The sequence below is a fragment of the Acomys russatus genome, chromosome 3, assembly GCF_903995435.1.
Source record: "Acomys russatus chromosome 3, mAcoRus1.1, whole genome shotgun sequence".
NCBI classification, from domain to species: domain Eukaryota; kingdom Metazoa; phylum Chordata; class Mammalia; order Rodentia; family Muridae; genus Acomys; species Acomys russatus.
Genome location: NC_067139.1, coordinates 6,898,737 through 6,921,177, shown reverse-complemented (window position 1 = coordinate 6,921,177; position 22,441 = coordinate 6,898,737). Strand labels below are relative to the sequence as shown.

Genomic DNA, 22,441 nt, shown 5'->3' with positions numbered 1-22,441 from the left:
CACAGTGCCTATTTATACCATAGAGGCCAGAGTTCTTTACTGGCCTGAAGTGAAGTGAAGAGCTTGTGTGTTTTGCTGGGCAGTGGTTAGTGGTTCTTTCTACAGCGGTTGCCAGCTCCACTAGCTTACTGGTGATTTCAGTTCCATTTCTGGACAGCTGGTGGCATCCCCTGAGCCAAAGAGCACATTCCACTGGAAACATACACATTGTGCAGCTCCCAATAAGCCAGCATGAGGTAGAACATGCTCTGAATCACCTCCTGAGGCATCCCATCAGTGGGCTGCATTGACTGACGCTCAGAATGGACTAAAAGCAGGGTGCACATGGGCATCTGGCAGTGTTACTAGGAGGCCTGGTACTGGTGCCAAGCCGAGATTTCATGGGGTAGGGGAGGAGTTGTTTCCAATACTCAGACTGTTGCTATTATAATTCCAGATACCTTAACAGCAACAAAATTCTCTTACCTCCAAATAATTTGCTATAGGGTTCATGAAAAACATTTTCAGTCAGAACCCATAAGCAGATGACAAAGGAGCATGGGAGATATTCATGACTAAAGTGGGCTAGGAGTATTTAGAAGTTAGACTAGACCCACTGTGAGGGTAAGGATTAATGATAAGAACCATCTTAGTATGATAGAATTTTTTTGTTAAAAACAAGATGAAAAAAGAGCATAAAATATTTGGGAGTTGTCATGTTGCCTTGGTTTTCCTTAAGACACCATTTTTTGAAATATTGAATCTTTTTTTCTTCTTTTTGTTTTTTGTTTTGTTTTGTTTTGTTTTTTTCAAGACAGGGTTTTTTGTATAGCCTTGGCTGTCCTGGACTTGCTTTGTAGAACAGGCTGGCCTCAAACTCACAGCAATCCACCTGCCTCTGTGTCCCGAGTGCTGGGATTAAAGGCGTGCGCCACCACACCCAATTCAATATATTGAATCTTAAGAGGGATCCGAAATTAGCACATTACCCCCCTCTAATACATCTATATCATGATGTAAGCTCATTTTAGCCCTACTCCTTCCTCAAAAGGCTCTGGTTTCATAAGCTGTTTCCCCTCCCTTCCCTTGTTGATGGTCACGTCCTCTTCTCTGCGCACTCAGTCTCTTCTCCCTTATCTCAGAACTCTATACAGACATCTGTCTTATCTGTGATAGACACACTCTAGAACGCCACTAGGGTACCAAAATCTGTAGGTGCTCAAGACCCTTAACCTATATATACTGTCCTAGATCCTTTACGTTACCACTTGGTTATTTATAACGGCTAATGCGATGTGTACAGCTTCCAAATAGTTGTTATACCTCATTGCTCAGGAAATTGACAAGAGAAATCGTCTGTATCTATTCAAGGCAGACAATTACAACACATTGTGATCAGAGGTTGGCTGGATACACAGGACTGAGCCAGGGACATACAGGGCCCACTGTACTAGTGACCTTGGACTGGCATTAGGTATCAGCTGCCTAGAGAGCAGAGTCGGTTATGTTTTTCTTCCACTCCAGGGACAGCACCCTTCGAAAGCACCACACATGTTTACTAAGAAAGTGAGGGAAAAAAAACAGTCTTAGGAAACATCTTCTACCCTGTGGGGTGAGGGGCTCCCTCTCCAAGGAGACCCCTACATCATGCCGTTTTGCAGCTAGAAACATTAGCTCACTGCCTCCTTTTTCCAAGTACTGGTCGGGCAGGAGAGGGAAGATGACAAAACTCTGCATATAGTTTCTCCCAAATGAGAGGAGTCTTGTAACACTGGCTTTTTAACAAAGGAATCACGCATTCAACTGCTGATATGCTCCCAGGTAAACAGCAGTATGATCCCTGTCTCTGGGGCGTTCACAATTTACTTCCCCAGTGTCTACCAACTCAATGGTTATTAGCAGCTGAAGGATTACTAGGTGACTTTGCAGGAGACAGCACAGAGCATTCTCAGCAGAGAAACAAGACCTGCACCCGAGAGAGCATGGTAGAAGGGTCCATACTTTTCACAATTTAATTAGCAGCAAGTTTTCTTTCTCTGCTATAACTACAAATTATGGTTTGTTACAACTAATGGCCTAATAGCCAGGCTAGGACGAAAGGTGTGGACACCAGACGTTCACTTAGCTCTGCAGGAATGTTGGGGGAACTTGGGACATAAAGAGGTGCTTCTTGGAGTCTGATTTTTCAGAACGTCCATTCTTGTGGACCGTGGATTGGGATTTCTCTCTCTTGAAAAATCCACTCTACTGCTTACTTGCATTTGTTCTAAACCATGGCTTAAAGGGAGGCATGCAAAGCGCCCTGGGCTCCTGGAGACCAGTCTGCTTCTTTGTAGTCCAGGTACCAGCTTTCCTTCTGACTTTGACTCAGAGAAAGCCCATTAAAGCTGAGAATTGCAGTCCCGTCCCACTGGTGGCTAAAATTGGAAAATCCATTAGCTAGATAAAAAGGGGCCAGGCCCTGGAGATGGGGAGAAAAAAGACAGAGACAGAGAAAAACCAGTTGTCGATGAAGACCAAGTGTACCCTCCCTCTCTCATCCCTTTGCTCTGTGAGAAGGTATGATCAAAGGGACCCCACAGATGTGCAGGTAATGGAGTGTGAAGCACTGAACACCTTGCTGGGAACAGCTTTGATGTGGGGACCAACTTTACCTCCATCCAGTAGGCTGCACTCCCCTTCAATTGAATTGTTAATCAGCATTTGCAGTGGGATGTGCATTGCATTCTTCAGCAGCAGGAATAAAGGGATGGGAGTTTGTCCATGCTCCAGTGAGTCTGTGGGCAACACCAATTGGGCCCGGTGCACTTTGAATAGGGTCACACGGGTGAGAAGGTGGATCCGGAAGTAATGGAAAGCAAGTGTGACCAGGGCACATTGTTCGAAATTTCCAAATAATCAATAAGATATTATGTTGGGAAAAGAAGGACGGAGGGATCCTCTACAGTTTAACAAGAGTGTTCCCTGCCTTGACAAGCTAACAATTGCTTTCTGGGGAGAGCTGAGAGCTGAGTAATCCCTCCCAATACAGATAACTCTCTGGCCACTAATAAAATGCCTGGTTTTTTCAAAGTGTGTTTGTCCAAGCAGGTGTTGAATTTAGCATTGAGGACAGGGGAGGACTATGCATTTTTTCCCCTGTGTCACTATCTGAGATCCCATATATGGGAAATCCCTTCATACCTGGAGTCTGAAAATAGTGCGTGCAGTAGAAGCAGACCCCCTGATCTCATGACGAGAGACGCAAATGGGCCTGGGTGTAACTGCCTGCCACAGGGACCCACTTCTGGCCATACACCTTGGGTAGACTGCTCACTGCGGCCTGGAACTCTTCCTGTGTGGGACAGTAAAAATGCTGACCAGAGCTATAAACATATCTGCTTTTCATGAGGGGTGGAATTTCTTTCACATCCCTTTGGAATGTTCAAGAAGTGGCAACTGCTTGGGATGAAACCCACCCCTCAAGAGGCTTGGTGGCTCTTGATGACATTTGATTTCTTTTAGGTGGCAGCCATGAGTGCGAGTTAACATGCTGGCAGGGAAATCAAGGCACCCCAACCTGAGACCGGCCAGCTAACAGTTTTATGAATGAGGCCGTTCTGTATTCTGCATCATTCATTCCTGCCACGTCCCCATCTACCAGCTGTGTACAGCTGCCCAAGTGGGCCCAGGGTGTTTCAGCTGCAGGCATCCAATGGGACCCAGCCCACAGAATCCTGAGCAAGCAAATGATCCCAGCGTGTTTGTAAGATAGAGTGTCAGGGCTACAGTGATGCAGCCAATACACAAACACGGTGCCTGCAGCAGAGACACATTTAACAAATGTTACTTCCCCTCTCACCTACTAGGGCATTCACAGAGGGCAGACAGACAGACAGACAGACAGACAGACTTTTCATGAACACTTTTGGAGACCAAAGTTTCATCTTATCTATGAAAAATGTGTGGTATTGAGAATGCTTTTACTTTCCTAGGGCTGAAATTACGTTTGTTGCAGATATCTAATATTTTTCTACATTTGGGAAGATTCTAAGGCTCCGTGTCCCAACCCAACTGCCACTTGGAATATTGCCTTTGATGAGAAAATGCTCAGCAAATTCCAAACTGACAACTGTTCCTCGAACACTGGAAATAAGAGAGCATCATATTAGGTAGTTACTGGTGAAAACAAGAGCTTTGGGCGTGGAAGAGCAAGAAAAGGCCAAGCAAGGCAATGAGAAAACTCAGGTCACGCTGAGAGACACAGGGCAATGCTGTAATAAGTTACGAAGGCTCAAACTATTGCACTAACGAAAGACAATACAAGTAGTAAACACTGAATCTGTACTCTGATCTAGCCAATGGACAGGACATTCTTCACAGTTATGTGAAGAGCAGGGACTAACTCTGACATGAACTCTGGTGCTCCATGTTTGACGACCTCCCCTTGGTGGGGAGCCCTGGTGGCATTCAAAGAAAGAATAGACAGGCTACCAAGATGAGACTTGATAGCCTATGACCATAAAGTAGGGGAGGAGATCTTCCTCAATCATGGACGTAGGGGAGAGGAATACGGTGGGGGTGGGAGGGAGGGAGGAACGGGTGGATACAAGTGATGGGAGAACAATGAGTTGTAATCGCAATAAATTAATTAATAAAAAAGTGAGTCATAAAGACATGAAGTTAAGACACTACGCACCATCACCCCCTTACATACATAACACACACAGAGTACCTGCACAATGTGCTCACAGCCTAGAGAATATGTGACTGAGTGAAGCTTATGCATCTATGTTTATAAAATAACATTCTGTTAATTTCTTACTTTGTGACATCTGTTGGATTTGACACTGGGTCAAACTGGGATGTATTTCTTTCCTTTTGATTTTATGAAATTACATTTATTGGAATTATTTCCTTCTTAATATTTTATGAGACTCACTAGTAAGACCGTCCAGCCTTTGAGATTTTCTGTGTTTGGGTGAGTATTATCCCCTAAACGCATGCTCTCCCCAGAGGCGTGGGGCTGAGAAAGAAGAGTGTGACTCACGGTGAGCATTCAGGGAAAGGAGTGAGAAGAGTTAGGTGGGCAGGTGGGGAAGAGTTTCGGGCCTAAGGTAGAACACATTTTATTGATATTAAAAATTACTAGCGTAGCTGTCAATGTAATTAGTTGCAAAGTATGTGATTCAGGACAGATTGTAAATATGGTATCAGAACTGTGAAACTAATCTTTCAAGTGGGTGTAAATAAACATGAACATCAGTGGCTTGTGCTTATGCACATTCACTTAAAAATATACAACTAAGCTCTCCTTTGCTGGCAATTCTTTATCTTGGATTCTATTTAAATCAGTTCTCCTTCCATTATATATTTTATCCCGATGAAATATGTTTTAATGGTAAAAAACTTTATTGATCTCATTATTATAATTTTTACATTAAATTTTTGTAAATTTAAATAAAAATTTTAATAAATATGACTTAAAATTGTTCTAGATTGTGTTTCTTTATTAGTAAAGCTAACATATAAACAAAATGCATTCCCAATATACTAGAAATTATCGAATGTTAAGGTAAACTTTTATTATAATTATATATCCTAATGAAATGGGTGGGTCACCTGAATTAATACCTATATGCATTAATCAATATTATTTATCTACAGAGAAAATTTATCATAACTTTTGTTTCTGTGCTTTTATCTTTACACATGCAAGTGCAGAGAAAGATATTTACATAAATAGATGGGAATGGTTATATTTTTTATACAGAAAAATCAGTCAGTCCTTTGATCTTCCTCTGAGTTAAATACCAAAATTCTAGAATGATCTATCATTGAAAATTATTTGGAATGATTTATAACCTGACAAATTTATTGTCTTCTCTAGTTTTTCTGAAGGAGCTAAAAGTCAACCGACTTGAAAAACTGTGTTGTTAATCGATAGAGTCTTCCACTTTTTTTTGTTTTGGGTAAATATATCCTTAAATTAACCAACACCTAGATTTTACTATATTTACTATTATTTTGCTTACCCCTGTTAAAACTAAAAAAAAAAAAAAAAAAAAAATTAGTTGGATATTCCCTCAATCTCTGTTCTATTTATCCTATCTTTATTCCTGCATGTCTTGTAGGCAGGGTGAGTTTTGGGTTGAAGTTTTTGTGGGTGTTGGTGTTCCCCTCCCTCAACTAGGAGGGTGCTCTCTTCGACCCCTGGTACTATGAGTCTTTGCTAGAGTTCCCCTCATATCCTCCCAGGATCCTACCCTGACTTAGGTCTCCAGCTTGTCACAGAGATGCTCCCATAGACAGTTTCTCTTTTCTCTACAGGTCTTCTGTCCCCGCACCCCTGCTTTCCCCAAGACCCACCCCATGGGAGAGAGCCAACCCCTAACACTACTGAAGATACTCAACTATGCTTGCAGACAGGAGCCTAGCAGAGTTATCTTCTGAGGTGCTCCACCCAGCAGCGCTTTGAAACAGATGCTGAGACTCACAGCCAAGCCTTGGGCAATGCATAGGAAAAAGTGGGCAAAGGGGGGCAGGGGGAGGGGGCGTGTATGGACTGGAGCAGACAAAAACACCACAAGAAGACCAACAGAGCCAACTAACCAGGGCCCAGAGGGATTTGCTGAGATTGAAGGACCATTCATGGACTGAAATTAGGCTTCCTATAAAGATGTAGCTGATGGGCAGCTCAGGCTTCATGTGGGTCGTCTAGTAAGGGGAAGAGGGGCTTTCTCTGACATTGGTTCTGTTGCCAGCTTTTTGATCACTTGTCCCTGGTGGGACTGCCTTGTCAGGCTACAGCGAGAGAGAAGGCGTTCAGTCCTGGATGCAACTTGATGAGCAGGAATGGATTGGAAGTGGGGCTCCCCTGTTTTGAGGAATAGGGAGAAGGTGGGACTGGGAGGTGAGGAGGGATGGAACTATGATCAGGATGTAGAGTGAATAAATACATTAATTAAAAAAAACAGCAAATATTTATGTTTTCCATTCATTTTTACCTATGACTTTAACAAGCGTTTTTCATGTGTGTGTCATTGGGGATGGTGTGTGTGTTGGGGGCGGGGGAGATGTTAGCTTGCTCCTGACCTTGGAAGGAAATATAGTTAAATCTGCAGTGAACATTAGAGTTTTCATAGATGTCTTTTATCAAGTCGGTGGAACCCATTTTTCTTTCATAATTTGTTGATCTATCTTAATGGATCTTATCAAATAATTCATATGTCTGCTGGACTGACAATTTAATTATACCCTTTACTTTGTTAATTTGGTGCATTCTATTAATCAACATTTAGACCATGAGTCAGCCAAGTATGTCTAGCAAAGAGACCATTTGGTCATAGGGCATCACTCATTTAATTTTATAAATTGCTGGATTTATTTTGTATTTTAAGAGATTTTTAATCCATGTTCATAGCATAATGTTCTGTTAACTTCTTTCTAGTGATGTCTATCTGGATTTAACACTGGGGCAAAATATAACACAAGCTGGGATATATTCCTTTCTCTTATATTTTATGAAAGGAATTACATTTCATTGAAATTATTTCCTTCTTAACATTTTATGGGACTCATTAGTGAGAACAGTTGGTCTTGAGATGTCATGAACTTGGCTAGTATTTCCTAACTGCATGTTCTTCTTGGAGTTTGATCATATGCCTTATTTGGAAATGGGGGTATTAGTGCTGTAATTAATGGAGATAAGATCATGCTAGCACAGAGCAGGCCCATAGTCAATATAGAAAGCATTCTTACAAGAAGAGGCAACCATATATACAGAGGAAACCACATGACCACAAACTCACAATTACACAGCTATAAGACAAAGAACAGGATGACACTTTGCAACCTCAGAACCCTGGAGACAAACATAGGCAACTTTAGACCCTGACTCCAGAATTGTAAGAGAATCCATTCTGGTGGTTGTCACCTGTCTAGTTTTGTTTTGTTTTTGTCTGTAGCCCAAAATCACTAATTCAACTTCTAATTATTAATATGAGTTTTGACTTGATACAGGTCTATTCAAGCCTTTTATTTCATTCATTTTTCAGTATTCTGGTCCTGTACAATTTTCCATTGCATCTCAAATTCTTGACTTTCATGACACAAAGTTGTCCATAATATCTTATTATAATCACTTTAATTTCTTTTTGTGTTATGTTTTTCTTGAAATTTATAGAATTTCATTTACTCACTTTAAATGGTAAGGTCACCTTAAAGTCCATTGATTTTGTTCATTTTCTCTAAGAATAGTACCTGGCTTTCATTAGTGCACTTGTTTTTATTTTATTATTCTTTCTGATATTTATATTCTTTCTTTTCACTTAGTTGGATTCTTGAAGCAGAATTCAAGGTACTGATTTAAAATATTTTTTCTAAAAATTACACAATTTTCTTCAAGTATGATTTATCTGGCATCATAAGCCAGCTTCTTTCATCATGTTTTAGAAATAAAATGTTATTTTGCTTTCACGTTTTCTCATTATTGAATTTTAATTTGATAGATAAGTATATTATTTTAATCTTTTTAAATAAATTTATGCTTGCTTTACTGAATAACCTGTGCTTTATCACGGGAATGTCCCTAACAGTACCATCAGCAACAGCCTCAAACTGTATCCCAGAAGAAATCTAACGAAGAGAATGCAGTAAAAACTTTAAGCTATTGAGAAAAGAAGATGAAAAGATGTAAACCCTCTCCTACTCATGGATTGGTAGGATTAATACGAAAATGGCCATCCTACTAAAACCATCTACAGATTCAATGGAGTCCTCCTCAAGACTCCAATGAAGGTCTTCACATAAATTGAAAGCATAATCTTAAATTTAATATAGAATTACAAAGTTCTAGGATGGCCAAAACAATCTTAAACATCAACGCACAAAACATCCAAAAGACTATAGGAAGTATCACCATTCCAGATTTCACGTTATCCTAGAGTTATAGTGATGAAACTTGCATGGCAATGGTATAAACACGGACACACAGATCAATGGAGTAGAATGAAGGACACATGTATGTAAGTCCACAGTACCATAGCCACTTCATCTTGGCAGAGCCAACACTACATATCGGAGGAAAGAGAACATCCTTAACATATCATGGTGGTAAGCCTGAAGACTTACATGTAGAATAAAGAAGCTAGGTACTCATCTCTCATCCTGCACAAAATTCATCTCCGAGGGCATCAAGGACCTCAACATAAGACCTGATACTTTAAATCTAACAGAGAAGAAAGTAGACAATATTTGTTTGCTCACTGACATGGGAAAGAACTTTCTGAATAGCATCCTCATAGCACAAACTTTAAGACCAACTGCTAAAAATTGGAACTTTGTGGAACTAAAAAGCTTCTGTACACAAAGGAAACTGTCGTTTCAATAAGAGGCAACTTACAAAATGGGAAAAAAACTTTACCAGATAAATATGATAGAGGGTTTGTATCTAAACTATACAAAACCAAAACCCAAAATAAATAAGCAAACAAGGAAAACAACCCAAGAAACTAAATATCAAGAAAGCAAAGAGTCCAATTTAAAACTGGGGCATAGAACTAAGCAGAGTTTTCAAACGAAGGACTGCAAACTGCTGAGAAACATTTTTGAAAATGTTTGGCATCCTTATCTCTTGAAAGAATGAGAATTAAAACTACTTTGTGATCTTATCTTTCTCCAGTCAGAATGCTAAGATCAAAGACAAATGATGACAAAAGCTGACACGGATGGAGTGGACAGGGAGCACTTATTCCCTATGGGCGGGGATGCGAACTGCTGCAGCCAATATGGCAACCAGTGTAGAGGTGTCTCAATAAGCTAGAAATGCATCTACGCCACGGTCTGTCTATACCACGGTCTGTCTATACCACAGTCTGTCTATACCATGGTCTGTCTATACCACGGTCTGTCTATACCACACAGTACGCAAAGGGGTCCATGTTCTACTCTAGAGATTGCGGTGCGTCCACGTTCATTGGTGCGCCAATACATAATAGTCAGGAAATTGAAACAGGCTAGATGTCCATCAGCTGATGAGTGAACTATGAAAATGTGGTATATTTACACAATGAAATGTCAGTCATCTTTTAATAAAAATGAAATTGTAGACTCCTGAGGTAAACAAATGGAGCTGGGAACAATCATTATGCATGAGGCAAGCCAGGCTCAGAAAGACTACTCTTACATATATTCCCTCATGGTGGATGCTAGCTTTGAACCTTCAAATATGTGTGTTTTGTTTTAAATACCCATATATGTTAGGAAAATCATAACCCTGAAAGGTTGCATGGAAGGGCTTTCAAGAACAAGGATGTAAAACACAGTGGCATAAAGTGTGAGAAAGAAATAGTGGAATAGAAAGGCTGGGTTGGGAGGAGAGCAAGGTAGAGAAGAAAATATAGGGAGGGATAAATAACACGAGAGACTTTTCAAAAAGTCATATGAGGGCTGGAGAGATGGCTCAGAGGTTAAGAGCACTGTCTGTTCCTCCAGAGGTCCTGAGTTCAATTCCCAGTAACCACATGGTGGCTCACAACCATCCATGAAGCGATTTGATCCCTCTTCTGCCCTGCAGGTGTATATGCAGGCAGAACACTGTATACATAATAAATTAAAAAAGTCATATGAAAATGTACTACTGTAGAAGCTTCCATATGTATGCAGGTACAGGCACACATACACACACATATATATGTGAATTTAAATTTTAAGATAGAGTTACCTTATAAATGGGCAACATTGCTGCTACTAGACACCAGAGACTAACAACTAAAAAGCCCAGTGCTGAGAATGGGCTATGTCTTTTGATAGAGCTGTTGGCCAATGAGGTTCCCTAGACCCAAACTTCACATGTTATTGCCAATGTACTTGCTTATCCTCCAGAACATAATGGTAAGACTGTGTTTCTGAAGTCACTGCATAGAACATGGAGAAATCAAGCGGTTATAAGCTGGTAAGTTTCATCCCTTCTGGGACACAGGGACAAAAGACAGAGAGACCAGGGGGAGAAGAGGGAGGGGCCTATGATTGGGATGTAAAGTGAATATACAAATTAAAAATACATTTAAAAACAAAACAAAACAAAATTGACTATACACAGTAGCTTTGAGCCAGAATAAACATACCTTTCTTAAGTTACATTTACCAGGTATTTTTATAATAAAAATGAGAAAGGTAGTTAATATAATTATCTGTCTAGTTAAGTATGTCTTTATTAAAAAAATATATGGTCATGCTTAAAACTTAACAACAGGCCCAAAGCTTTCTGAAGGCATTACACTTAAAATCTATAGGAAGTTATAAAACTACTTAGCCTTCTGATTTGCATTGTCATCTTCAAACTATTAAAACTCTAAGTTCTCTAAAAATATTTTTCAGGGATCCATATGGAGTATTTTATATCAGTAGGTTTTTAAAATATTTTTATTGGAAATTTTTATACAATACATTCTGATTTATTTTTAGGACAGGGTTTCATTCCAGGATGGACTGGAAGTTTTTATGTAGGCTGAGCTGGCCAGCAACTCACAGCTATCCATCTCCCTCTACTTCCTGAGAGCTGGGATTAAAGCGATTTACTATCATGCCCAGTTTAGGGATTCATGCAAAATTTTACATTTTTTTTTAATCTTATCACATTTTTTCACTGATTCTATTTTTAAGTTAATTTGTTTTTATAGGCACATGTTAATCATATCAAAATATTAAATAAATATTATAGCTAATTGTTGAATTTCAGTCCCTGTATTATGTATAAAGCATTAATAAGAACATAAAATTATCTTAAAGTAATTGACATTTTTTCATTTATAAACTTATAATAATAAATGTACAAACTTACAGGCCCATTATTACCAGGAGCAGAGACGAACTTCTTAATGATAGGTCACCATCTATTTTTATATAAAATCTAGAATGCTTAAGCATAACTAAAGAGCTATGCATGGAACTGTATAAAACGCTGCTTTAATCATACTTTCTTCTGAGTAGAACAGTTGCCACTTAATGCAACAGTATAAATCAGAATAGATATAAATCAGATCAGATGTAAAATAAAGGAAAGCAAAGGGCCAGAGAAGAAACAATAAAAGAAGCCTAAGGGAGGAGGTTGTACAGACACCCACGCAGTGACCTTCAATATCAGTGAGATCACTGAGCATAGGCTTCCCCCAAAAGTATCAGAGCAAAATTAAACTTCCAAAAGGACTTTGTGTGCCTTGGATACAATTTATTAAAACCCAAGAGTTGGGTTTTAACCAATAAATTATTTTTAAGTGCACATTATTAAAAACAAGGAGTATATAGCTATGTTTTAATTTAGTTAGATTTCATTCTTCCAGAAACCCGATTGTTCATTTCTGCCAAGCCATAGAGTCCCTATAAGTTAAATAATGATTATAAGAGAAATAGAACAATAATCTTGGAACTTAAAAAAGAAGTTATTAAGGAACTAATGATAACTTTTAGAGTTCAAAATGGGACTGGAAGATGATTAGCTTGGTAAAGTGCTCTCTGTGTTAGCATGCTGTCCTGAGGTTGATTCCTGGAACCTATATTATAAATAAGTACATAGCCTGTCCTGAACCGTGCCTACTTTGCTGTTATTAGGTGAAGTACTCTGAGAGATTAGCAAGTTCTTTTGTATTGTCCAGATTCTTATTTACTCACTTTTGTCTAGTTCTACCTTTTAAGATGTAAGCAATGTTCGAACCTTGTTACAAAATTGCATAATCTTGTTTCTAGTTCTGTAACTGTTTGTTTCTTATATTTAAAGCTCTTTTTTTTTTTTTACATAGGAACAATACAATGTGCAAGAGTAATATATAACGACTTACCTCTTGTTCCTATAATGGTTCCCATATCATTATAAAACATAATTCTTTGTTTTTATACTTCTCCATAGTTTAAAGCACCTGCGTCTCACAGTAAGAAGCCTTGGAGTTCCTCTTCCTTTGTCAGATATTTCTTCATCCTTTTATTTTCAACGTAGGTAAGCCTTTAGATGTAGGTATGCTTTTGAGTATATAGAACGTAGTTGGATTTTACTTTAGAAAGAGCAATATCACTCTGATTATCTTGGCTTTTGAGTGGCTTGTGTGGTCCCTGCAGAGAATGTTCCTGATCTTTCTGTTTGCCTGTGATACTCACTCGCGCTCTTGTTTGGTCTTCTGTCTTTGCTGCTTTCCCACCGTTTTGTGCTTGAAAACAAGTGTCTTTTAGTATTATTTTATCTCTTGCAACTTTTTATTGGTGTTTTACTTGAATATTTGCCTTCCCTGAGGTCCCTGAATTGTAATGTGCAGCTCCAATCTATCAAAATTAATATGAGACTAGTAGCAATTTTCATAAGCTTACGACTTTGTTCCTACACTGGTTCATTTCCTCCCCTCTCCTTTGGGCTAGTGCTCTCATGTTGTAGACCAAACCATGCAGTGCTTTAATTACTGTTTTACCATTTGCATCGCACATACTCAGAAATGTATTTGTGTATATAATTGTATCTCCTTTCATATGTACCATGGTCCATGCTTTCCATCTCTTCCTATAACTCTAAGTTATGACCTAGTATGCTTTCTTTCTGAAAGGTTTCTCTCCTAGTCCTTTTAAATTTTAATATATATCTGTATGTATATTATATATGTGTGTGTGAGTATATGGTGCATGAGTATTTTCATATATGTAGAAAATGTGCATATAAGGTTGAATATGTACATGTATGTATCCATGTGTGCACGCACACATGCAGGGGCCAGAGGTTGACCTTGGGTAGCTACTTTGATGGTGCTCCATATTTCATGTTGAAGTAGGGCCTCTCTTATAAACCTAGAGTTCAAGGATTTCGCTCAAGTAGGTAATTGATTTGCTCTGGGGATCTGAGGCAGGCCACCACACTTGCCCAATATCTACGCAGGTACTAGAGATGAATTATGGTCTGGGCATGTGTGTGTCAAGAGCTTTACTCACTGAGCCATCTCTTCAGCCATTATAGCACTTCTTCCTATCTTTTTAGAATGACTTATTTTTATTTTTACCTGTTTTGCCTGCATGTGTGTATGTACAGTATATGTGTGCCTGGTGTCTATATGTTGTGAACCACCATCTGGGTGCTGAAAATTGAACTTGGGCCCTCTGCAAAAGCAGTAAGTGTTCTTAACCACTGAGCCATCTTTCCAGGTCCCTTTTAGTACTTCTTAGATGACAAACTTACTAGCAGTGCTTCTCTGTTTTATTCAGCAGGAAATTCGTTTATATTTTATGTCCATCTTAAGTTATAGTTTAATATGGCATGGAATTCTGAGTTAATAGCTTTTTGCCCCCTCTCAGCACCTTATGTTGTTCTACCACCTTCTGCCTGCACAGCTCGGAAGTGAGGCAAGACACCAGCTATACTGCATGCCTGTAGAGAATATGTCATGTTTCTGTTGTTGTGTTCAAAGGATTTACGTTATATTTGGTTTCAGAAGACTGGCTATGAGGTGTCAGGATTTGTATTTATTCTTCTTGAAGTTTGTGAAGAGTATTGGATTAGTAGGCTAACATTCTTCTCCATTTTTGAGGCAGTGTTGGCTTTTATCTTTTTCTCCGGTAGCTTTACAAACTTCCTCTTTCCTTCCTCTCCTCTTAGTATACCCATTTCACAGATGTTGAGATACTGGACATTGTAGCACACATTTCTAAGGCTTGGATTATTTTCCTTCAAGTCCAGTTTTCCTCTAGCATTGTTTTGAATAATTTCCATTGATCTGTGTTCAAATTTGTGGCTTTTTTTCCTCCTTTAAATTCAAATCTGCCCAACCTATCTAGTGATAATAACTGTTATTGGTTTTTCAAGTCTAGACTTCTCATTTGGCCCTTTATTATCGCCTTATATGTCTGTTCAAAGTCTGTTTGCTAAACATTGGCAAAATGTGTTCAATTTAGTTCTTTCCTATGGTTTTCTGTGATTAGTTTGCAGTCCTTGCTAAAGCTGGTCCAAGATAAGGTAATTGGCCTCTGGACCCGAAACCTTCCAATCTCTCCACAGTGCTGAACTTCTAATCAATCTGTGGCTGCATTCACAGCCTCTTTCTTTGAGTTTTGCTCATACCCTGAGAGTTGTAAAACAGTAAGCTTTTCTCAGTAAAAAGGCTTTGGCATTGGAGCAATGTGTTTTTCTTTCCACATTTGCAGCATGAAGTTAATGAGTAAAAGCTTAAACATAAAACTCTCTGTCTTAGTAAGGGTTGCATTGTTGCAACAGATACCGTGACCAAAAAGCAAGTTGGGCGAGAAGGGTTTATTCAGCTTACAACTTTCATAGTGCTGTACATTATGGAAGAAAGTCAGGATAGGAACTCAATCAGGGCAGGAACCCAGAGGCAGGAGCTGATGCAGAAGTCATGGAGGGGTGCTGCTTACTGGTTTGCTCCACATAGATTGCTCAGCCTAATTTCTTATAGAACCCAGGACTACCAGCTCAAGGACAGCACCACCCACAGTGGGCTGGCCTCTCTGCCACTGATCACTAATTGAGAAAATGCCTTACAGCTGGATTTCATGGAGGCATTTCCTCAACTGAGGTTCTTTCCTCTCTGCTGGCTGTAGCTTGTGTCAAGTTGACATGCAAAACCAGCCAGCACAGTCTACAAAACTGAAAAAAAAAAAACAAAAACATAAAATACACAAAAATCTCACCAGACAGAAATAATTTTCTCTGTACTCTACTGATCTCTGTTACATGTGCCAGGCTATTCATGACTATTTGGAAAATGAATTTGGGCATAAGTCAGGGATGCTTTTATAGGATATGAACACAGGCTTCCATTTGGTGGCCTTTCCCTTTCCTTTTGAGCATTTCAATGTCCGTTAGGCAGAATGATAAGGCCTGTTGGTCCTGGTGTGGTCCTCTGGTGTGTGTGTGTGTGTGTGTGTGTGTGTGTGTGTGTGTGTGTGTGTGTGACATTTGATGTTACTTGGCCCACAATAACAAAGGAATTGTGTATGTAATTGGGATGTTAACCAATTTACTTTGACTTACTATTTTTTCCTGAGTGGGCCTGAAATACTAATCAGCAAATCCTCTGAAATGCAGAGCTTTCTCTAGATGGCGCTGCACAGAAGAGAAACACTATGCTGCTGACTTCTTTTGCTGAACAACAGCTCATAGTAAGCAAAGGGCCCCTGATCCTGCAAATGGAAGGTGCTGAATACTGTCTACAACCAGTGAAAGTTAGGACCTGAGTCCTAAGTGAGAGATCACTTCTGCAGTGGTTTGAATTAGAATGCTCCAGAAGATTCATAAATTTGGATTTTTGGTAGCAAAGATTAGGAGGGGTGTGGCCTTTTTTTAGGGGAGGTGTGTCCCAAGGGGTGGGCTTTGAAGTTACAAAAGCCTATACCACAACCAGTAGTCCTTTCTTTCTGCCTCCGCTTGCAGATCAGAATGTAAGCTCTCATCTACCGCTCCAGGGACATGCCTTCCTGCCTGCTGCCGTGTTCCCTGCCTTGAAAGTCCTGACTCACCCTGTGAAAGTGTAAGGAGGTCTCCAGTCAAATGCTCTTTTTAAAAATATACATTGCTATGGTCACGGTGTTTCTTCACAGCAATAGAACAGTATCTAAGACAAGACTTGTCTCACATCTCAACTTCAACCCTTTCAATTCTGAGCGAAGAACCCAATTACATCACATCCAGACTTCTGGTATACAGAAACGGAGACTACAAATACGTGTAAATTTGAGCTTATTGGTGGCTTGTAGAAAGCCATGCTGTGAAATCACTTCACTATTTATTTTTAATTTTTCTTAGTGTATATTCATTGGACATAGTACTGTGTTATGTCGGTACATTTTTATACCATAGCCTGTGTACAGAGGTCAGAGGAAAACGTGGGTGAATCAATTCTTTCTTTCCAGCATGTGGGTCCTGAGGATCAGACTACAGGTTACTCCTCCTCCCCCATCACACACACAGGTTCTTTTTAAAACATCTTCTGCCCACCATTTCTGCTGAGTACCTAGGGGAGATGAGGCTACCAGATCAGCTTCTGTCTTCCATTGTCCTTCTTTTCTATTTAAAACATTGCCGCTGGGAGTCTCCTAAGGGCTTTCTGAGGCGCTGTCCTAAGTGGCTCTGGTCATTTCCTCTCACTGGGATGGGGAAGAGCCTTGGAGAGGCTGAACGGCGGGGTGGGGCTGCAGCGCTGCTGTTCCAACTCCAGAGCCTGACTGCAGCTCTAGCATCTGAGGACTGAGCTCTGAGCCCACCTTAAAGTCTGGGATCTGTGACTCGTGGGGTGATTTGAGAACTAAAGCAATTATGAGAGAGGAAGAAAGGTAGAGGAGGACCCCTGCTCCCCATAGGGAACCCGAATCGGAAGAAGTCATCGGAAATGCTTCCCGCTACCCGCAGAAAAGGTGTCTATGAACTATTGCCCAGTTACAGAGGAACAGACTGAAATCTGGGTGTATCTGAATGAGGACCATGTCCCTGCACGCTTCCCTGCCACCTCTGTCCGAACCTTCCCTGCTTCTGTTAAGGACACTCTTTCCCGTTCACACAGCTTTGAGACCACAGAAGCACTTTGGTCTCTTATTCCAAGCAGAGTTTGCAAGCACCCCGCGGTGTGTGCAGGAGGGGAGAGGGCCTGCTCTGAGGGCGCGCTTACTTAAGACGTAAATGAGCATGAGTGAAGCTGTAAAACCCTTAACTGGCTTCATCAGCGTCAAGCGGTACCTTATCATCCACGAAACTCAATGAATTAGTTTAAGTGTCAATGAAGAAGCATAAGGACTCTCTGGCCTGTAACTCATTCTGTACTGAAATTGCTGTTTCACACATCGGAACCTGGCTCTTTACTGATTTCATAACCTTGGAAAGTTGACACACAGTCCAGTGAGCACTTGTTCAGAGCGCAGATGGGACAGCTAGGGAATTGCAAATGACATGGAATTCCCATAGCTTTCCGACTCAGGTTGAGGTCAAGACCCGTTCGTTTCTCAGGCTTAGAGTTCAGTTCCCCAACTCAAGGCTCCTGGTTGGGAGCCAGGATTGTTCGCTTGCAATGGGATGTTGCTTAGTAACCTGGCACCTTCTGTGCGCGGTCCTTTTGGAAGTGTCTTCTCAGTTGCAGCAACTGTGTCTACACCGAGGGATGGCTTTCCTGACTGCCGCTTGCCTCCTGTTCAGTGGTGTGGTGACAGCCCGGGTCCTCTCTGCCATAAAACTGGGATTGGCAACCAGATGGAGGACCCAGAAATCTGTGAGCTCTACCACCACACAAAGGTGACCGAAGCTCAGAAATCAATGAAGCCAGCTCATCTGCAGGACAGAATTAGAGCCAGGACTGAGAGGCCAGAAGAGAGGCTACCCCAGCTTCCTGGAGCTTACCGTTTCCTGATGCCTGGCTGGAGTTTTAGGATTTACTGTTTCTCTGACTTTTGAGTCTAAACTTCATTCCTTGACTTATCCTAAGAAAGTTTTCTCCTTTTCATAGTCCTCTTAAATCAGTTGTATTCCTATTTATTTATTTATTTATTTGGGGCAGTGGGAACTGAATCTAGGGCTACACACCTGCAAACATGCATCTGGGCCCTGAACTTGTCTCAGGCCTAATTTGACTCTTCTCACCTGCAATCTTAGTAGGGATTTCATACCCTGTCACCATATGCTGCTTAGGGATTCGGTGTCTGGGAAATAAGAAAAAGGAATGCATATGCAGAAAATAGAGTGATATACTAACAACAGCAACAATTGGATATGACCCCAGAAGCACAAGAAATAAAAGTCATAGAGGCTCATCAAATAAAAAAGAATTTCTTGTAGAGGGGACACAGTTATGAAAGTGAAGAAAAACTCACAGAATAGGAAAAAAAATTAGCCAGACATAGATTTGACATGGGATCTGTATCTAGGGAACACACACACACACACACACACACACACACACACACACACACACACACACACACTATAAACTCAAAAAGAAAAAGAAAACTGTGTTGAAAATCATAAAATTTGGGGGTAAATGGATGGAACTAGAACATATTATTCTGACTGGAATACCCCAGACTCAGAAAAACAAACATTGAAGGTTCTTACTTGTGATTTTGAGCTCCAAATCTATAGATGCAAACATGAAAACTCAAGTAGCCACTGGAACTAGGAAAGTAAAAAGGGACAAAGAAGGGGGAAGTTGTAAAGTGGGGAACATCAGACCATAGGTGACAGGAAGGGGGAAACAGGGAAGTCGGGGAGGGGGGCAGACTTTAACTGGGAGGGAGAATAGAGGGCAATACAGAAGGAGAGGGAAGAAGGACAGATAAATACATTAAGGATCCTGGAAAAAAAGACACCAGGAATCCTAATTTATATTTACAAAATCACATATGTTACACACATATAGTACATGTAGAGTACATATATTTGGTGAAGTGCTGGGGAGTTGCAAACTATGGCTGCAGAACAAGATCAGTGTCTAGCTTTTTCTCTAAATTTTGTGATAACCTCTCTAAAGACAGATACTTCTAAGATCAATAACACAAATGAAATCACGTGCTGGTGAGGATGTGCCACAAGGGGGGGGGGGGTGCCAACTTGTAGTCACTATAGAATTCAATGTGGCAGTTCCTCAGAAAATTGGTAATCAATCTACCTCAAGATCCACCTAGACCACTCTTGGGCACACACCCAAAGAATGCTCCATCCTACCACAAGGACAAGTGCTCAACTATGTTCATAAAGTCTTTATGAATAATAGCCAGAAACTAGAAACAACCTGGATGTCCCTTAGCTGTATAAGGGAAAGGTGGTACGTTTATACAATGGAGTATTATTCAGTGGTTTTAAAAACAATGACATCAAGAAATTTGCAGGCAGATAGATGGAACTAGAAAAAAAAAATATCTGGAGTGAGGTAACGTAGACCCAGAAAGACAAATATGGTATTATTCGCTTATAATTGGATATTACCTGTTAAATAAATGGTATTCAGGCTACATTCCACAGACCCAGAGGGGCTAGGAAAAGAGGAAGGATCTAGCAGGAATGCATGGACACCCCCCCCCCCCACCACATCCATGGAAAGGGAAATAAAATGGATTTTTGAAGTGGACTGAGAGTGAGCGGGGAGGGAGAAGCTACCTTAGTATCGGGCCCATCAACCCACCATTTTGAGATCACCTATCAACCTAGTTAATCCTACATAGAACAGAAAATTACCATCGAGGCTCTGTCCACATTCCTTACCTAGAAAATCATGCTGCAACAAAATGGTTGTTATTTTCATTTGCTCTGCGTGAGTAGATAAATCTCTGGGATTCTCTTAATATCGCTTTCAACTTCCCCTATCCTTGCTTGGGACCTGTTGGGGGAAAAAACCAGGAAGCTTGGGTCCATTCTATTGGTGTGAAGCCTCGGGGAGCTCGTGGTAGACAGTTGGACTAAACCCAGGAAGCTCTTTTGCAGCCTCCCTGGAACTGACTCTCGGGAGCTTTTCCCTGACAGGTTTCTGGGTTTGCTGTGAGAAAATGGAATGACAGTAAGTCGTGATTTTAGGCAACTAAACACCAAGTAAAGCTGACGCCTCACCCTCCTAGATCTGGTCACAAAGGAAACAATGAATCTAGTTCTTTGGGTTTTATTTTTGAAAAGGAGTCTTTGGGTCCAGAGATGTGTTCCCTGGTGGTCATCCTTAATAAGATTGTGGCTTTGGCAAAGCATGCCTGACTAATCCAGACTTTCAGATTGACCTCCACACAGAATTCCTACATGTCAGACCATGTTCCCAGGTAGTCTGTGTGTAGTATAGGCCTAGTGTTATTTTTGGCCAGGATTCCATATTGACGTCTGTTTACTGATAATTGTTTCTTAATTCCGAGTCTATGTGGTTCCACTGCCCATGCCATCTCAGCTTCCTCTTCTGATACACGCTCCATGCATACTATGAATATGGAAGGTGTCCTAGCTAGGGTTACTGTTGCTGTGATGAAACACCATGACCAAAGCAACTCGAGGTGGAAAGGGTTTAATTCACTCCATATTCCACTTCACCCCTATTCCAGGTGACAGTACATCACTGAGGGAAGTCATGGCAGGATTTCAAACAAGGCAGGAACCTGGAGGCAGGAACTGATGCAGAGGTCATGGAAGGGTGCTGCTTACTGACTTGCTCCTCATAGCTTCCTCAGCCCAGCACCTGACCACAATGAACCAGCCTCTCCTCCATCAATCCCTAATTAAGAAAATGTCCTACAGGCTTTCCAAGTTCATGGAGGCATTTTTCTTAATTGAGGTTCTCTCCTCTCAGATGATTTCAGTGTGTGTCAAGTTGACAGAAAACTGGCCAGCATAGAAGGTCTCATCTTATTCCCTACTGTCCTCATGAGACACAAAGCAAAGACAAAGAGAACATGGAAATAAAATGTTCATATGAAGGAGGAGTCACAAAACTGTATGTCAGCCAGAGGTCAGAGTTTCTGCTTGGCCGCCATAGCTAAATTCCCTAAAGAATGAAGATAGTTGAGGGGCTGAACCCTCACTGTGTACAGATGTCACAGACATACATGAATAATCTTAGTTCTCAGTTTCCCAGTGAAGTATGTTATTAGCCCTGCCCACTAAGATGAATACAAAGGTAGGGAGAGGGCTAGGTAAGAGCCAGTACCAGGTCAGGGAGAGGAGGAGGAGGACGAGGAGGAGCAGGGCAGCAAGTCAAGCCAGATGTCTGAAGTCAGCACCATGAAGAGAAGTGAGGATTTCAGACTATTAGGGGAGCTGACCCAGAAGAAAACCTTTCCAATCACAGAAGAAGGCTCTTTGTTTGCTTTTGAGGCAGGGTCTCAGTAATCAGGCCAGGCCATCTTCCGTCTGGGAGATATGCCCTTATGCACCAGGAGTACAAACAGGTCCATGCTACCACATCTAACGCTGAGATTGAGGAATCATTGTGCAAGCAAAGTGTCAGACCCCATTGTTATGAACAGATAAGAAAAAAAAAAGGTACGTACCTACACAGCTGTGGGCATCGGAGTAGCTGGCACCTGGCTGGTTCTCATAGGGCACAGAGGCCAGTGAGTGAGACAGCAGGAGGAGAAACAGAAGGGTGGCCTGGAGGACTTTCCAGGGGGCTGTCATCCTGAGCTGTGTGCCAGGGGCCACGAACTTGGTCCACACGATCACTCTACTTCTCAACCCTCTTTGGCCCCTCAGCAGTTACCACACCCCAATGCACACTGCCATAAACAGACTTTGCAGAAAGTGTGATGCAAGAGCATGTGAACACACACACACACACACACAAACACACACACACACACCCGGGGGGGGGGGAGGGAGGCTCAGATGTCCAGGTCTGAGAAGAGCTGGAAAAGTCTTTGGTGAGCAGTCCCTCTAAGCAAAGACTTCAGGAAAAAGAAATACCCGAGTTGCACAGTGACAGCAACGGCACTTCCGGCATCTGGCTGGAGTCAGTGACCATAAACCGCGTGAACCTTGAGGTTTGCC

The 22,441-nt window shown here is 41.1% G+C and overlaps 1 protein-coding gene across 1 annotated transcript in view; it reads right to left on the bottom strand.

The window, feature by feature from the left end:
* The window catches only part of Aoah (acyloxyacyl hydrolase), a 193,287-nt gene extending 171,064 nt beyond the window's left edge, over window positions 1–22,223 (bottom strand). Inside the window, exon 1 of the mRNA XM_051168326.1 lies at window positions 21,946–22,223. Within this exon, the coding sequence (XP_051024283.1) occupies window positions 21,946–22,072 (127 nt within the window). The 5' untranslated portion in view covers window positions 22,073–22,223. The remainder of the gene's footprint in view (window positions 1–21,945) is intronic.
* Between the last annotated feature and the right edge of the window lie 218 nt (window positions 22,224–22,441).